The 19022-nt window shown below is 39.1% G+C and overlaps 1 protein-coding gene and 1 long non-coding RNA gene across 3 annotated transcripts in view; one reads left to right on the forward strand and one right to left on the reverse strand.

Annotated features, from left to right (window-relative positions):
* KIAA2012 (KIAA2012 ortholog) overlaps positions 1 to 19022 on the forward strand; it is a 140390-nt gene that overhangs the window by 82670 nt on the left and 38698 nt on the right. For both annotated transcript variants that reach the window (XM_087949790.1, XM_087949797.1), the window contains exons 13-14: positions 7058 to 7133; positions 7226 to 7387. In XM_087949790.1, coding sequence (XP_087805916.1) covers positions 7058 to 7133; positions 7226 to 7387 — 238 coding nt within the window. The remainder of the gene's footprint in view (positions 1 to 7057; positions 7134 to 7225; positions 7388 to 19022) is intronic.
* LOC148133098 (uncharacterized) overlaps positions 1 to 19022 on the reverse strand; it is a 704593-nt gene that overhangs the window by 4622 nt on the left and 680949 nt on the right. The window lies entirely within an intron of this gene.

A 19022-nucleotide genomic window follows, 5' to 3' on the forward strand; every position in this document is an offset into this window, starting at 1 on the left:
CGGCCAGGAAAAAGAGGAGACCATTTCCTCCTCCCCAGCCAGCATGGACACAGCCGCACGGCTTCTTCCCAGCCAGAGGAAAGAGGAGACCATTTCCTCCTCCACAGCCAGCACGGTCACAGCCGCACGACTTCTTCCTGGCCAGGGGAAAGAGGAGACCGTTTCCTCCTCCCCAGCCAGCACAGACACAGCTGCACGGCTTCTTCCCAGCCAGGGGAAAGAGGAGACCATTTCCTCCTTCCCAGCCAGCACGGATACAGCTGCACAGCTTCTTCCTGTCCAGGGGAAAGATGAGACCATTTCCTCCTCCCCAGCCAGCATGGACACAGCCGCACGGCTTCTTCCTGGCCAGGGGAAAGAGGAGACCGTTTCCACCTCCCCAGCCATCATGGACACAGCCATGCGGTGGGGGGGGGGCAGCTAGCTAGCTAGGTCATGGTGAAGTAAGCCAGGTAAGACCGGGGGGAGGGGGAGACAGCACAGCAGCCTAGGCAGGCCTGGGAGTCGACTCAGCCGGGGCTTGCTCACTCACCCAGGGAGATCAGGGCTGCGGTGGAAGGCAGGCAGCAATGGCAGGTGAAGACAGGTTAGCAATGGCGGGCGAGATGAGGAATGACTGGGCAGGGTGAGTGGGTGGGTCAGGAAGGGGTGGGGCCAGCCAAAGGTGCGATTTACCGGTTTTCTGAACTGCGCAGATTCATAACAACCTGTTCTATAGAACCGGTCTGAACCGGTAGAATTCCACCCCTGAGAATTCTAAATCCTCAACATAGATCCTAAATAACATAAATTTTGATAAATTCTGAAGTAGAATGTAAGCCTTAAGATGATCTTGGCTGGGCTCTATTTTTACAGTACCACCTTACTTGGGGCAAAGTTTGGGGAATACATATTCTGATGTGCAAAAAAGAAGCCAAGATGAAATTAAAATTGGGTGCATGCCTATTACATACAAACAGGCTAACATTTAGATATTCCACCTGGTACAGTAGATCAGTTCAGGTGGCCTAGAACAGGCTCAATAGCATGTGCCCTTCAACAGAGCTGATCATTTGAGAAATCCAAATAAAGATAACTGATAACCTCTTGTTCTCTAGAATTTGCCCATTTGGGACAAATATGTCATCTGCCAAATAATAGAATAGGTCTTAACACATTACATTTAAAAACCATTCATACTGACCTAATATTTGAGACATTTCCTCTTACTACCTTAACATACGTCTGCTTTGCCTGTTAGACATAATCCTTCGGTATGGAGCTGTTTGCAATACCAGTATATTTGTAAAACAAAAGTGTATCAGCAGCCCAGCTTTGAATGTGCTTAGAATGGAAAAGGATTCCAACCGAAGCATATAAGAAACTATAATTCTGTTTTGGAGACTACAATCCATATTTCTGTCTCCTGCCACTTTCATACAACTAAAGTTCAATGGTCCTTAAAGGAAAGTTTCAGTATTTCCAGGTGCTTAACTGCTTGCCTGATTTTAATTGTATTAGTTTAAGGAGTATTTTGTATGAGATGGTATTGCTGCAGATCAGATATATGCTAAACTGTACTTTGAATTCCCATAATCCTTCACCAGTTTGTTTAAAGTTTGTTGAGATTTAACACATTTATAGCCATCAGGATGGGGAAACCTGGGCTCTTCTGTATAGTAACAACTCACTGGAGCCTCAGGCAGGGTTCAGGTTTTGTTTTTTCCATAGGTTATAATGAACCTTGAAAGGGAAGATATGCCCTGGATTGAAACAGTCTGTAAGACAAGTCTATTTTGTGCTCTTCCTTCTCCTGCAAGAAGGTAGGTTTCTTCCTGGCCTCTAAAATCCATCTGGAAAAAGGACCTCATGAAGCTGAACTGATCCCAGTGCAGGAAATCTCTCTTCAGCTGTAGGTTAGCTTTGCTCTTCAGCTTTCTTTCTGGTCTGGAGAAACTGAGTCGAGGCAGGGTTCCCTCCCCAATGGCTGTTACCCAGATGCTTCTTTCATCACTTTTCAATGATGGCTTTCCCTCCCCAATCCAGCACTTCCTGTTTTTCTCATTTCATTTCAGCTTATTACCTGAGGGAGAAAATAATGAGAATGCAGGCGCCAAAAGGAGTCAGTAAATTGTACTCTGGGGCTGATTGCCTCTGAGATTGAATCAGGCACATCTTATAGAATCATAAGGTCAGAAGGGACAGCACACTGCCGACATACTTAAGCAGTGGTCTACCAGTCATTATTGTTGAGCCAGGTATTGCCTATTCCATACCTATACATCTTGTTTTTCCTGCTTAAGTGCAGGATCTTCCTTTTCTCACCATTGAACTGCATCTTGTTGAGATTGTTTTGAGAGACTGGTCTTAAAATATAGACAGGATTGCCTCCCATCAAACCTTGACCCATACCAGTTTGCTTATCGGAATAACAGATCCACAGAGGATGCTATGGCCATGGCTCTCTACGTTGCACTGAAACATTTGGAGCATAGTGGGAGCTATGTAAGGATGCTTTCCGTTGATTACAGCTCGGCTTTTAATACCATCATTCAGGATATACTGATTAAGAATTTGCTGGAAATGGGCCTCTCCTCTCACATCTGCTGTTGGATAAGGGACTTTCTTACTAACAGCCCCCAAACTGTTAGGATTGGCAGCTATTTTTCCTCCACTCTTGCTCTCAGCACTGGCTCTCCACAGGGCTGTGTGCTGAGCCCTCTTTTATATTCACTCTACACCTACGACTGCACTCCCTCTTGTCCCACTAACTCTATAATAAAATTTGTAAAAGACACCACATTGGTGGGACTCATATCAGCAGGAGACAAGACGGCCTATAGGTCAGAGGTTCTCAGACTGGTCTTGTTGCGCAAGAGGCATAACCTCACCCTGAACATCAAAAAGACCAAAGAATTGATTATAGACTTCAGAAGATGCAAAGCAGAGCCTCTCCCACTATATATCAATGGAGATTGTGTGGAAAGAGTTCATAGTTTTAAATTTATAGGAACTCATATTTCCGACAACCTTACTTGGTCAGTCCACACTATGGCCACTGCAAAGAAGGCCCAACAGTGCCTACACTTTCTGAGACTGCTGAAAAAGAGTGGTCTGGGTGAGAAGTTGCTGGTTACTTTTTACCGTTCTACCATCGAGAGCATTTTGGCATACTGTGTAATGGTGTGGTATGCTAGATGCTCTGTAGTGGATAAGAAGATGCTCCAGAGAGTTATAAACACAGCACAAAAATCATTGGTTGCTCTCTTTCTTCTTTGGAAGAGATTGCAAAGATCAGACTCCTCTCTAGAGCACTAAAAAATCTCCACAGACCGTTCTCATACTGGTCATTCATATTTCAAACTGTTACCATCAGGGAGATGTTATAGGTGTCTTCAAATGAGGATTGATAGACTGAGAAACAGTTTCTTTTCCAAGGCAATAATTGTCTTGAATCAAACAGTGCATTTGTGATTTAGTCCTATGTATATAGTGGCATTTTTAAACTATTTAACTTACTAAATGTTTTAGATAGGTTTTAGACTAGCTGTATTATTATTATTATTATTATTATTATTATTATTATTATTATTATTATTATTATTATTATTATTATTATTAATCTCTGTAGTGTGATTGTGATCTGGTGTTTGGGGCACTGAGCTGGAGTAGCTTTCAAATTTCATTGTATTCGTGGAATGCAATGATAATAAAGGTATTCTCTATTCTAAAGCCATGTCTTCTTTTCAGGCCAGAAATTGCTCTGTTTGCCTGTTCCTCAGAATAGTTGTCACAGCAGCAACCAAATAAAAATAAGCACCACACTGGTGTGATATCAAGATGGAATTAATATTTGTTTAATAGGATTTCAGCCTCATCAGAATAGGTAAAGGTGAAAGTTGATTCGAAAAAGGGAGCAAGGTTTGCATGCTAATAAAGTATGGGTAATTCTCAATTTATGACCTTAGCGATTGGTCAAACTTACGACAGAGCCCCCTAAAAGATACCTACAATCCAGTTTCCAAGTTGCCTCTTCTGTAAAGTCATGTGACCACATTTTGGGTTCTCAACAACTGGCCAACATTTTAAAAGGTAAAAGTCTCCCCTGCTGGTTGCATCTGATTTTAGGGGGTGGTGCTCATTTCCAATTCACAACCAAAGAGCCAGCATTGTCCGAAAATGTTTTTGTAGTCATTTGGCCAGCATGACTATATCCAAATGTGCACGGAAGGTTGTTACTTTCCCACCAAAGTAGTATGTATTTATACATTTGTGTGCTTTTGAACTGCTAGGTTGGCAGGAGCTGGAACAAGTAGATACAGATAATCAGAGTTGGAAGGTACCTTGTAGGTCATCTAGTCCAACCCCCCACCCAAGCGGGAGACCCTACACCATTTCTGACAAAGATCTTGACTATGTATCAGAATGGTCAAACAAATGGCAACTTCAAATCTCAACAAATAAATGCTCTGTCTTACATATTGGCAAAAAAAATCAGAAAATAAAATACAAGCTGAATAGTCAAGATCTTGTTGATGACCCAAGCTCTGTAAAGGACCTTGGAATACTCACCTCTAATGATCTAAGTGCTAGAGCCCACTGCAACTACATAGCCAAAAAGGCATTAAGAGTTGTTAACCTAATCCTACGTAGCTTTTTCTCTGGTAATATCACACTACTAACCAGAGCATACAAAACATTTGCTAGACCAATACTCAAATACAGTTCATCAGTCTGGAACCCACAGTACGTATCTGATATTAGCACAATTGAGAAAGTCCAGAAATATTTCACAAGAAGAGTTCTCCACTCCTCTACTCGTTGTAGAATACCTTATGCCACCAGACTTGAAATTCTAGAACTAGAAAACCTTGAATTACGCCGTCTTCGGTCTGACTTAAGCATGGTATATAAAATCATACATTGCAATGTCCTACCTGTCAATGAATACTTCAGCTTCAACCATAACAACACAAGAGCACACAATAGATACAAACTCAAAGTTAACCGCACCAAACTTGATTGCAGGAAATACGACTTCAGCAATAGAGTGGTCAATGTCTGGAATACTCTACCCGACTCTGTAGTTTCTTCCCCAAACCCCAAAAACTTTAACCTTAGACTGTCTACTATTGACCTCACCCCTTTCCTAAGAGGTCTGTAGTGCACCAACGTGCCTACCGTCCCTGTCCTATTGTTTCTCTTATTCTTCTTTTATTTTTCTTATATGTACCCATTTCATGTATTCACAACTATGTATACACTTATACTTATTATCTTGTAAACAATTGGCAAATCAAATAAATAAATAAAATAAATAAATAAAATGGCAGTCCAATCTCTTCTTGAAAGTCTCAAGTGATGGCGCTCCCACAACTTCCGAGGGCAAGCTGTTCCATTGGTTGATTGTTCTCACTGTCAGAAAGTTTCTCCTTATTTCCAGGTTAAATCTCTCCTTGTTCAGTTTCCATCCATTATTCCTTGTCTGGCCTTCAGGAGCTTTAGAAAATAGCTTGACCCCTTCCTCCCTGTGGCAGCCCCTCAAATATTGGAAGACCGCTATCATGTCTCCCCTGGTCCTTCTCTTTACTAGACTAGCCAAGCCGTTCCTGCAACCGTTCGTTGTATGTTTTAGTCTCCAGTCCCCTAATCATCCTGGTTGCTCTTCTCTGTACTTTTTCTAGAGCCTCAACATCTTTTTTATAATGTGGTGACCAGGACTGGATGCAGTACTCTAGATGTGGTCTTACTAAGGCTTTATAGAGTGATATTAGTACTTCCCTTGATCTTGACTGTATCCCTCTGTTAATACAACTTAGGATTGCATTAGCTTTTTTGGTGGCTGCTGCACACTGCTGGCTCATATTTAGCTGGTTGTCCACTAAGACTCCAAGATCCCTCTCACAGTTATTGCTATTGAGCCTGATTTCACCCAGTCTATATGTGTACTTTTGGTTTTTCTTGCCTAAGTGTAGGACTTTACTTTTCTCTGTATTGAATTTCATTTTATTAGATACAGCCCAAGGTTCTAGTCTGTCAAGATCCATCTGGATCTTGAGCCTATCTTCTTGGGTGTTAGCTATTCCTGCCAGCTTAGTATCATCTGCAAATTTGGTAAGTTCCCCTTCTATTCCCTCATCTATGTAGTTAATGAAGATATTGAAGAGTACTGGGCTTAAGATGGAACCTTGTGGCACCCCATTGCTTACTTCCCTCCATGTAGAGTTAGACCCATTAAGGACTACTCGTTGAGTATGGTTTGCCAGCCAGTTGCGAGTCCACCTAGTGGTGGTGCTATCTATTCCACCTTTTTCTAGCTTACTAAGAAGTAGGTTGTGGTCTACTTTATCGAATGCCTTGCTGAAATCTAAATATATTATGTCCACAGTATTTTGCTGGTCTAATGGAAGTAATGGAAGCTCACTCCATTACATGGTACTTAGGTCTAATTCCAGCCTTCCAGTCGACGAGTCTAGCAATGGTTGAGTGGCTCTCATTTACAAAATGATTTATGACATTTTTTGCCAAAACCCAATGTTTCTCACTGATTTTTGGCAAAAAAAAATGCCTATAATGAAAAATGGATTCACTTAATGACTGTGATGTTCATTTTACAAGTGCCACAAAAAAAGTTCATAAAATCGGGTCAGTCACATGATGACCCAGTTACAACTGCCATGATTTACAGCCATAATTGTCAGGCTTATTATAGTCATAAGTTGAATACTATCTGTGTATGAAATTAAATTAAAACATGAAAACATAAAGGTAAGGTAAAATATTTACTGGATCTCTAGCACTTTGTTCCACAAGAAGCAGAAAACTCAATAGCATATATAAAATGACTTGTTATAGTGCAGAAATGAAAAAGCACTACCTAAACTGCTGAGGTGATCGAAATATAGTTTGCAGGAAAGGACTTAGGATGAACCTTTCTAAGAATGTTGTTATTTTATGTGCTGTAAGTGCTCAGCACAAGACAGTGGGCCATATTGTTTTCCCCAGCACATACCTTATTAAAGAGTCAAGAGAATAACATAACTTGTTTGCAAAAAATGTTGCTTATCTTTTTAAAAAGGAACTTCCGCTAACTCAACAGACTCAACATTTACCAAGAAATGGGGTTGGCTTTGAAAATCACGAAGTCATCACAGGTAAATTTACCTCAGTTTCCCTCATAAAGTATTTATTCTTGCTTCAGGAACAGAAACTGGAATTAAAACAGCTATCTTGTTTTGTGCACTAGGAAATGAGGGTGTTTCTGCTGAGTTTGGAGAAAGACATCAGCCAAGTCAAACTGGTCTCTGCAGAAATAACTACCCACAGCAGAGTGAGGAGGAAAAAGGTTACTCCAGTTTGTCACAAACTCACAGCATGAAGCAGAGGAACACTAATGACATTGTGCAAGGTATTCGCTAGATATTGTTTATTAATGCTGTAGTTATTAATGCTGTAATGTTCTATATACCCATATATAGTGATAACTCCCTTAAATTGGACAATTGCTGAGTGTTATAGATTGGATTTCATTGTAAAAGCATACTTGGTTGTATTGCATCAATTGTTTTGTTACAGCTGTACCCAACAAAACTAACTTCAGAAACAACATGCTTAGGCATTTGCCCTCTATAGGCATCACAAGTCCTATTGAGAAATCCCTAATTTGTAAATATCCATTCTGATTATACAAACAGAACTCAAAGGAGTTCTCACTTTCCATATCCTACCATGTTCAGATGGTTCCCAAATTCTCCATACATTCTATCCTTACAAATCACATTTATATACCAACACATATATTGCCTCTGATTTAAAAAAAAACACCTTCTAATGTCTTTGTTTTGAAGATTAATTGCTTCAGCTCCATCCAACTGTAACTATCCCAGTCTTCCCCTCCTCTTGTTCTATTCAAGTTGCTTTGCAATTTGATCTTCATTCATCATTTCTTATGAGGGAGTCTCTTCAACATACTTCTTTCCTTCTGGTTACCTTTTTGATCCATATTTATTCAGCACCCATTCATTCTTGATTCTACCTCTCCCTATTTTACCATACCCATTTCTTAAGTAATCCATTCCCACTGCATTCAACTTGTTTCTCCTGACATACCAATTCTCATTTCTCTATAACTGGGGTGTCAAACTCATGGTGTCACATTGTTATCATGTGACGTATTGTAATGTTTTTTCCCTTCACAGAGCTGGGGTGGGCTACCCGTGATGCATCCAGCTCATGGGTGGCTAGTTTGACACCCCTGCTCTATAACAAAGTGAGCAGAAGTGTTCTATTTTGGGGTGACAAACATTCATTCCATGAAATTCCATGCTACCTACTAATGTTTTACTAGCATTTGTATATCTTAACATTTCTTCATCCATTTTCTCATCTTTAATAAACATTTTACCAATATATAAAAATTCATCTCATTCTACTTTTCACCACTGATGTGTAATTTGCAATCATTTATTCCACTTACTCTGTCAAACACAACTATAGCACATGGTGAATGATACATTAATTTTTCAGATCAATAATTCTGGTTATATATACAGTCAGTTGAAAACTTGTATTATCAGTGGATAGAACTGCATCAACAACATATACAGTAAAACGTACCCTGACAAATGTAGCTATAATGTTTCCTAAAAAAAAAAAAATCTTATATATTTACAGGTATCCCTCAGTACAACAAATAACCAAAGAGACACCATATATCTTTGAGTTGCTCCTGGCTCATTATGGAAATATTGAATAATTCATTAAGCATTTTATTTATTCTCACATGCTTTCTATCAAATACACCTCTTTCTGTATTCAGCAACCAATCGTCAACTTTGTATTTAAACAAACTATTTGATAATTCAAGCTTATTCACTGTCATATGAATCAAACACGCAGTAAATAGTATTTCACATCCATGCATGTCTTAATGAGGTGCTGAAAAGTAAAACTCTGAATTGCTCATACACTATCTGACATCAAGCCATACAGCATTCATCACATTCATTCTCTTGTTATCTTTCAGGCAGAAATCTGTCAAACACATTCCTGGGTACACTTAATAAACTAATTTCTTTATAGTTTTGCATTCATTCTTGCTACATTTCTCTTTATATGGGAAAACAATAACCATATTCTTCCAATTATCAGGCACAGCTTCAGCTTTCACATAGCTATTACATTAATGCACAGTCATCCCATAGATAAATCACATCTTTATTTTAATATGTCTCCTGTTAAACTGCAACCATATCATTTTTCAACGTGCTCAGAGCATATATGACTTCACTTGCATATTTTTTTAAAGTAACATTTATAGCATTAATTTCAATTTCACTCTTTGGAATATTATCAATCCCATATATAGATCTCTAAAGTATTCCTTGAAGCATTCCCTCACTTCCCTGTCATCCCAGATCATTTCCATGTCTTTTTTATTTCCACTAACTTTGTTGGAGGATTTTTTTTTATCCCTTTTCACTCCCCTTCCAAAATAAATTTTTCATTTCTTAACAGTTCTTTGCTTTCTTTGATTACATTCTTTGCAAGTGTCTTTTTCTCTGTGTACAATAGAAGTCAGTCATCCTCTATTTTTCCAGCAATTATTCTTTTATATGAGTCCAATCTCCCTTCATTCAGTTGGCATATTAAACACTCTCCTAATAATTTTTCATAAAATGATTGTACTTTTTCTGTCTGCAGCTTCTCTCTATTTTCTTTCCTTTTTACCAATATTCTTTTTGCCTAAATACCTACTCTTGACACCACTAGAAAAAAATGATCTACCTCATATTTAGGACCTTTCTTTAAACTTGTAACCTTCACTAATTCATTATAAATAATTAAATCATTTATTCCTCATAACCATTTAAATAAATAACAATTAAATCAAACATGTTCCATTTCTTTTCCATTTTCCATCAGTAGACTTATGCTTAAAAAACAAATTTGAAACAATTAACCTTTTCTAAGCAAATACGCACCAAACTATCTCAATTCTCCTTTGCTCTTGGAATTCTGAGTACAAATACATTTTCTATATACTCTGTCGCTTTCACTTTCCTTTATGTCTCCTAAAGGAAAAATGTTTAAATGGATCACATTCATTTAAAATGTTGCAGAATTTTTTTACTATACTCATTGTTACCATCATTCACTGGGCTGTAACAAATATAACATGCAATTATCATTAACCTGAAATGTGACTTTCATAACCCCTCACACAGTGTGGATGATACTTAGTCACACTTTTTGATATACATTTGAGTCATTTCATTCATAATAAACATTCATTGAAGGCATTTCTTCAGCTCTGACTGGATGGTGGGGAATGGAAGGATTTATACTCCTTGCAGACAGCTAGTCATTTGCATTCTTTTAGAGAGTCATTGAGGCCACTGGTAGATACTTTATCTGTGTCCTCAGAGTCACTTGACTAGTGCATATGTGTGTGGAGCCTTCTTGGCTGCAAGATCTTTTCTGCCCCGTGTCCCTTCACTGTTGACAACACAGACTCATCCCCAACAGCCTGAGCCTGTCTTCATCAGTGAAGGGACACAGGGATTCAGCCAAGAAGGCTCCACATACATTTGCACTACCCCTGTAAAAGTACCTTTGGGACAAACTTTAAAATAGTTTAAATAGTACTTTAAGCTATTTTATTTAGAAGGGGAAACTGATGTTGTTTATGTGCATATATATATGTGTTGTGTATGCAAGTGTATGCTAATAATGAAGCTGAGGTATCATTCTGTTAAAAAACAAGGCTGGGTAAAGACATGTGAAAATAAGGATTTCTTTTTAATGTGAATTATTGTTTTGCTTCCTTGATGATTTTTCCCCTGTCATCCATATCGTGTTTTAGGCAAGAATTTTGAAAATATGGGATGTGCTTTCTATACTGTGATTTCGCCTAGCATTATGGTCAGCAATACATTCTCAGATTCACACACAACCTTGTTGACCCAGAATTATATAAAAAACCCAGGTCTTCCATGCTTTTTTAAAGACTGGCAAGGTTGTTGGACTGTTCAAGTTGCTTAGGGCAGGAGTGTCAAACTCAAGACTATGGGCCACATCTGGCCCACGAGGTGTTAGATCTGGCCTACAGGGCCATCCTGGAAACAGTGAGGGCTGTGGTGCCTCTGCCAGTGAAAACAGAGCTCGGAAGGGCCGCATGCAGCTCTCCTGAGCTTCGTTTTCACTGGCAGAGGGTGGCAGGAGGCTGTCTCAGCCAGAAATGGAGCTCGGGAGCCTGTTTTCACTGGCAGAGTGCATGGCTCACCATTGGCACCCTGACACAAGTGACATCAAGCCCACCCTGGCCACACCCACTCCAGCCCCCTGTGGTCAAACACAACCCTGATGCAGCCCTCAATGAAATAGAATGTGACACACCTGGCTTAGGGGATACTATTTCAGATGGCAGGAGCTGCAATTGACTCAATGTACCTTTTATGTGCTATCAGAAGATATTGCTTAATGGGCCAAATAGTTTCATGCTTTTTAGTTGCATATTACTCATACCCTATAAACAATTGTTTCTATAAGCAAGTGTTAATTGTCTATGTGTACATTCACCATACAGACATTGTTAGCTAAGCAATGTCATATGGTATATGTACAATGATGCACTGAATATATTGTACTGCCATCATGTGTTAAATGGATTTTTATTTCCCTAGACTAGCCAAAGAAAATGCCATCAGTTGTACAACTCGTTTTCAGGCTGGAATTTAACACAAAATATCTCAGGATCCTTCCTAATTAGCTATAATGTTTTGTTTTGTGTTTGTATAAGAATAAATCAGGAAAAAAGTTGAATTAAGAGCCTGAGCATATCCCCCTTAGGAATTAACTCTAATCCCAATTTATTTGCAGTAAATTTAAGCAGCTTCTGCAAAGGAAGATCAGTCAAAATATAAACTTTGATGAATTCTGAGGAGTGTGAGTTATCTAGGGCACAGTTATTACAAAGCCAAACTGGTTTAAGCTGTGATAGAACAATGTAGAATATACAGGTGAAACCCGAAAAATTAGAATATTGTGCAAAAGTTCATTTATTTCAGTTATGCAACTTAAAAGGTGAAACTAATATATGAGATAGACTCATTACATGCAAAGCAAGATAGTTCAAGCCGTGATGTGTCATAATTGAGATGATTATGGCTTACAGCTCATGAAAACCCCAAATCCACAATCTCAGAATATTAGAATATTGTGAAAAGGTTCAATATTCTAGGCTCAAAGTGTCCCACTCTAATCAGCTAATTAAGCCAGAACACCTGCAAAGGGTTCCTGAGCCTTTAAATGGTCTCTCAGTCTAGTTCAGTAGGAAGCACAATCATGGGAAAGACTGCTGACCTGACAGTTGTGCAGAAAACCCTCATTGACATCCTCCATAAGGAGGGAAAGCCTCAAAAGGTAATTGCAAAAGAAATTGGATGTTCCCAAAGTGCTGTATCAAAGCACATTAATAGAAAGTTATGTGGAAGGGAAAAGTGTGGAAGAAAAAGGTGCACAAGCAGCAGGGATGACCGCAGCCTGGAGAGGATTGTCAGGAAAAGGCCATTCAAAAGTGTTGGGGACTTTCACAAGGAGTGGACTGAGGCTGGAGTCAGTGCATCAAGAGCCACTACACACAGACGGATCCTGGACAAATGTCATATTCCTCTTGTCAAGCCGCTCCTGAACAACAAACGTCAGAAGCGTCTTACCTGGGCTAAAGAAAAACAGAAGTGGTCTGTTGCTCAGTGGTCCAAAGTCCTCTTTTCTGATAAGAGCAACTTTTGCATCTCATTTGGAAACCAAGGACCCAGAGTCTAGAGGAAGAATGGAGAGGCACACACTGCAAGATGCTTGAAGTCCAGTGTGAAGTCTTCACAGTCTGTGTTGATTTGGGGAGCCATGTCATCTGCTGTTGTTTGTCCACTGTGCTTCATTAAGTCCAGGGTCAATGTAGCCGTCTACCAGGAGATTTTTGAGCACTTCATGCTTTCTTCCGCAGACGAGCTTTATGGGGATGCTGACTTCATTTTCCAGCAGGACTTGGCACCTGCCCACACTGCCAAAAGCACCAAAACCTGGTTCAATGACCGTGGGATTACTGTGCTTGATTGGCCAGCAAACTCACCAAACTTGCCAAAAGAAAGAGAAACATGAGACCAAACAGTGCAGAAGAGCTGAAGGCTGATAGCTTCCATGCCACGCCGCATTGAGGCAGTAATTGCTGCAAAAGGGGCCCAAACCAAGTACTGAGTATATATGCATGTTTATACTTTTCAGCGGTCCGATATTGTTCTATGTACAATCCTTGTTTTATTGATTGCATGTAATATTCTAATTTTCTGAGATTGTGGATTTGGGGTTTTTATGAGCTATAAGCCATAATCATTACAATTATGACAAATCACGGCTTGAATTATCTTGCTTTGCCTGTAATGAGTCTATCTCATATATTAGTTTCACCTTTTAAGTTGCATTACTGAAATAAATGAACTCTTGCACAATATTCTAATTTTTGGAGTTTCACCTGTATAGCAGCTCAAAAATATCTCCATGTCAACAAGATCAGAATAGTTGGGTCTGGAGCCATTGATTATTTCTCATCTTCAGAAGAGTGAAAGCAATCAGCGATCTCAATTGCTTATGAACATTTTAATTAGGCAAGAGCTCATATTTATCTATCCATATATACCTGTCTGCCAGGAATTAAAGTAATGTGCAAATAAGGTCACCTGTTTCTAGAAGTGTATGCATGACACCATAATTAAACTCTTCACGGATTTACAGTTCCCAAAATTATGATGAAAATTATGACTGAAAGGCTTCTATATTTGATTCATACATTACATTGAATCAGCATTTCAGAAACCTGGGCTGAAGCGCTGGTTCTAAGCACTGCTTCCTTGTTTCTTGGAGCCTCTTCACTTCCCCCTAATTTATCCCAGAAGTTCTTTGCAGGTTGAAAGAATTAGAGAGTGATTAAGAGATTGACATTTATTGATGCTAATAATGAGTGTTCCTGTTCTTTCCTTGTGAAATCAAATTAGATTTCTTTCAGTACTCTTCATCTTGTGAACAATAATTTTTAATACTAGCATTTGGGCTGTAGGGAGGTGGTTTTGTTAGTAGCAATGACCACTTGACACTATGAATTGATGATAGATAGAATAGAATTCTTTATTGGCCAATGATTGGACACATAAGGAATTTGTCTTTGGTGCATATGTTCTCAGTGTACATAAAAAATACAATATAATAATACAAACACCTGTGCAAACCAGCGACACATTTTATATGAACTGGACTAAAACACAGGGAATATTGACTAAAAAGCCAGTTTTGTTTAAGAACCGACAAGTATTTGAGTGCAGATAAGAACTTACAGTAGAGCACTTTGAATGTGTGTGTGTGTGGGGGGGGGGGGTGTTTGCCTGTTTATATCATTTTTCTCCACAATATACACCAACAATACTGACATAATTCCAGAGGTGATATTCAGCAGGTTCTGACCAGTTCTGGAAAACTGGTAGTGGAAATTTTGAGTAGTTCAAAGTACCACTTCTGACTGGCCCTGCCCCCATCTACTCTCTCCCTCCCAAGTCCCAGCTAATTGGCTGGGTCTTCTTTTGTTGCCCTGCACACGAGAACGGAGCTGGAAAGCAGATTAGTGGGGTGGGAGGAGAATGGGGATTTTACAGTATCCTTCCCCTGCCACGCCCACCAAGCCATGCCCACAGAACCGGTAGTAACAAAAATTTGAATCCCACCACTGCATAGTTCATATATTGCATTAAACCAACATGAGATTGATTAGTCTTTTACTTTAACCTCTTGTGTGATCTTAGTCATTGTAGTTTGAAAATTATAGTTTATAGTTTATAGGATTTTACAATCCTAGCTACCTGGATTAAACAAGCCATATTTTATAGTAATCAAAGCAAAATATTAGCAGTCACAATTTCTCCATTTATCTTAGAGCAGAATGGCACTTGGTACATACTCCTTTCACAACAGATGTGTCATGCCTGTCAATCAGAAGTTGTATAAAGTCTGATAAGATTTAGTTTCATATGCCTATCCTGAACTCATATGCAGATTAAAAATTAGTTATTTATTACTTTTGCAGTTTTTGAACATTTAGAAATGTTTTTCAATATTCTGCTCAAAAAAGGATCAATAAGAAATACTCTGATGTAAAAATGGGATGGGTTTATTTGTGAAATGTATTACAGGTACCTGGATCTAGAACAGATGAGATTCCTTGTGCTTAATTTGTACAGTTATCTTATATAAACATAATTCAGTCTTTTATGTATGTTTTTTCCAGCCAGATCCAGCCACAGCTGAAATCTCAACTCAGAATAGACGTCACAATATAAAAGTGCAGCTAAGGAATGACAATGTTAGTTTTTAGAAAAGAAAAACAAAATTTAAATTAGATTGTTATGGGACGGGAGCTAAGGCCTGTTTGTACATATCAGACAGTAACTAACCAAAGACAGTTTTCTTCTGCTGCTGGCAGTGCTAAAGAATTGGTGCAGTGTATTAACAGGGGAATTTCATTCTCTTGATCTGTGATTTTTCAACATTTGTTAGCTAAACTGCTTAACAACCCCAGCTACCCATTGCTCACACCAGGGAAGTTCCTAAAGCACACCTTTGTGTGGAACTTGGGCTTTATCTCTAGTTGATTACTACTTCTGAACTTCACACAGAGAGATTCTTGTGAGTAAGATAAGCCTATAACAGTGAGACAATTTCTGAAAACTCCCTACAGAGTTGTATCCAAAGAGCTCATTTTGTGTTAGTATTTTCCTTTTCTTCTTCCTGCAACAGCTAGCCCAATAAAGCCCAAGGGAGGGAATCTGCACATCTGTCAACTGACTTTTCTAGTTCTTCAGATATCTTGGAAAAGATAGGTGTGACGAAGATTTAAAAATCTAAGGGCACCTCAAGGTGTGTAAAATCTGCTATTCTTCATCACCCTTTACATCAGGGAAGACAGTGACTGGTGAAGATAGAGAAGCAATTGCTGACAATTTCAACTAATGGGGGAATAGGTCCTCCCCTCCCTTCCAGTCCTATAACTGAATAGGGTGCAGGAGGAGGGATATATAGCAAGGAACTTGGAGAGGTTGGTAGGAAATCTGCAATCAGACATGCCTCATTTCTACCACAGACTAAAATTGACTTTCTTGTCCCTGGTGATGTGCCTAAAGAGAGAAAGCAGCAAAACTGATGAGTCAACAACACATGCCTTATTTACCATACATTTGCATACCCACAATCAAGACAGCATTATTTGACAGTGACTCAGAATTTAGACAACAAATGCAGGATAAGGATCGGCCATGAAGGCAGTTAATTTTTGCTGATTGATGAATGGGTAGATAGATTTTTAACTCTGCAATGGGGAAGGGCCCTTAGGCTCTGTTTAAATAGAGCTTCCCTAATTTCTTACAGCAAGAAATGTTATAAATGGATGCCACCAATATGCCCCCTTATGGTGATTGGTTCTTGGATCTGGACTTGTAAAGTTTCCAAATGCATATAGTAGTGTGTTAAATACATAATGAGGGTGTCTGTGTATGCATAATACATTGTACATCAATACAAATCCATGCTGGGAAGAGAGAGCATGATGCGACCTTGGTCAAATGTCTCCATCCTTATCCAGAAACAGTTACTTGACTTGGTGTCAAATCTGTTTCAGTCCTTATCCATAAACAGTTTGCTTTTCAATGTTTTGCACCAGCCAGTATTCATCAGTAAAATAGCGATATTTTACACATATAAATTAAACAATAGTGCGATGGCCTTTTTTAAACAACAAACCATGAACCCACTTTAGATTTTTTTTAAATGCTTTTTGTTACTGTATATTGTTATGTTATTGAACTATTCTTGATTTGCTTCCTGTTTAAACTTCAGAATATTTGAAGACAACCTATTTTTGCCTTCTAAAGACAGCTTACACATAAGTCCTGCCTTATTAACTAATCTCCAAATTATTTTGCATATTGAGTAAGAACTCTTGTATTTTTGTCACTGTGATCCTCAGAGGAATGGAACTAGAATACTTTGATTTTATCCAGGTTGTTATCATTTACACAAATTCTTCATGTCACTTCTACTACTTTGGGCAGGAGATTGATGTTTGTGGGAAGCAAGTTGCTCTGCAGTTCCATCAATCAGAAATTAGGAGTCACTTCTGACAGATTTCTGCCTCACCAGCATTGGCACCAGAAGGAGCCATATCATGTGCCCCTCCTATGGGATCTTCCCATCTCCTGCCTTACAAGTCGTGCCTGGCAAACAGCCAGGCAAATGTGAAAATGACAGAGCAGGATGCCATAAAGTCTCCCCACTCCCCAATTAGATTTCAAACAGTCCAAAGTCTAACTCAGTGCCTCATTGTTTTATTGCCATTTAGACATATCTGCAACATATCCCCCCCTCATTTTTGGCAATTATCTGGGTACATGGTGAAGCAATCAAAATATTCCATCACTCTGTGTGCCAAAATACCTTTGAAGTGTAGTTAGGATTCTCCATTTTCTACAATATCTTTGTCCTAGTGATAGCCCTGGGAAGCCTGACTACAAATGAAAGTGTCTATCTCTTAAATAGCCTATTTATCACATGCAGGATGAGGCTACAGAGCTAATTTAAACAGAAGATTCTGACTTTAAATCTATTGCACAAGGGATACTTGCCATCTCTCTAAGTGCTGATAAGGAGGAGCAGGTTCTCACAAACAGGCCACCATTGGGAGACAGTCCTCTACCTGTAATTTGGTGACATTCTCTGGGCTCCCTGGAGCTGCTGTGTAGTGATAACCATAAGAACAATGACTTCCAATAGGCTAGAAAGATATGGTTATATATTCCAGAGCTCTGCTGGCTAAAAATAACTGTGATTTATGCTTCTTCTTCTTCTTGCAACCACACCTACTATACATCAGATATTACCAGCTGCCACACATTAAATGGTTATTTATTTATTGGACTTTTCATCTGATTTAATGTTTGGCTGTTCATATTATTTAATGTGTTTAGCTAATTTAATTTTTTAGCTGATTTAATGTTTTAGTTGTTTCTAATGTTTTTCCTAGTTTTGAACCTCATCCACAATCCATTGAAATTGGACAGACAATTTTAAATAGCAAGAAGTCTTGAGGTCTCTGTTGAAGAATTGTTTTGTCTTTTTGCAGGGGGCACACTAAGGTTGCACACAAAAAATGATTCTCCATATTTTTGTGTAAAGATCAGTACCTTCAGAATGAAATCTTGTGCCCATTGACAAGACACTAAATTCAATAGTTCTTTCTTCAGAGTCAGTGTAAGATCTTTTATAGCAGGGGTGTCAAACTCACGGAGTCACAGCAGCATCATGTGACATATAGGGACTTCCCCCACTTCATTAAACTGGGAGTGGGCATGGCTAGCACATGGTGCATCCAACCCATGGGCTGGCAGTTTGACAGCCCTGTTCTATAGTGCTCATAATTTATCTAAGAGGCTACTGAAAACAGTGTATAAAATTGTAGCTGGTTTCTTTTGACCAACTTCTTCTATACCAGTTACATGGTACAACAGAGTCAGAGGAACAGAATGCTTCAAAATATATTTTAGTACAAAGAGTGCTCTATTTATAAAGAGAGGTTATGTTCCAAGTGGCTGTTTGTAAATGTATATATTGCAAGTCCAAACAAGCATAGATATGCATCACACTGAAAACTCTCAACTTTTGGGACCTTGTAGGTTGGAATTGTGGACAGGTTTATTCATAATAGCAAAAGTTCAAAACCAGGGGTAGAATTCAAATTTTTAAACAACCAGTTCTGTGGGCGTGGCTAGGTAGGCATGGCCATGTGACTGGGTGGGTGTGTCTTCTTTTCTTTTTTTCTATCACCCCCCCCTCCCCCTGTTTTTTTTGGGCCTCCTGGGCCTCAGGAGGGACGTTTTTGCTTCCAGGAAGCTTCCCTGGGGCCCAGAAAGGCAAAAAATGGAGCACAGGGGTGGTGGGCAGCTCCCCCC

This window comes from Notechis scutatus, chromosome 1 (genome assembly GCF_049901735.1).
Source record: "Notechis scutatus isolate UNSWTSFEM ecotype Mainland chromosome 1, rNotScu1.2, whole genome shotgun sequence".
Classification (NCBI taxonomy): Eukaryota; Metazoa; Chordata; class Lepidosauria; order Squamata; family Elapidae; genus Notechis; species Notechis scutatus.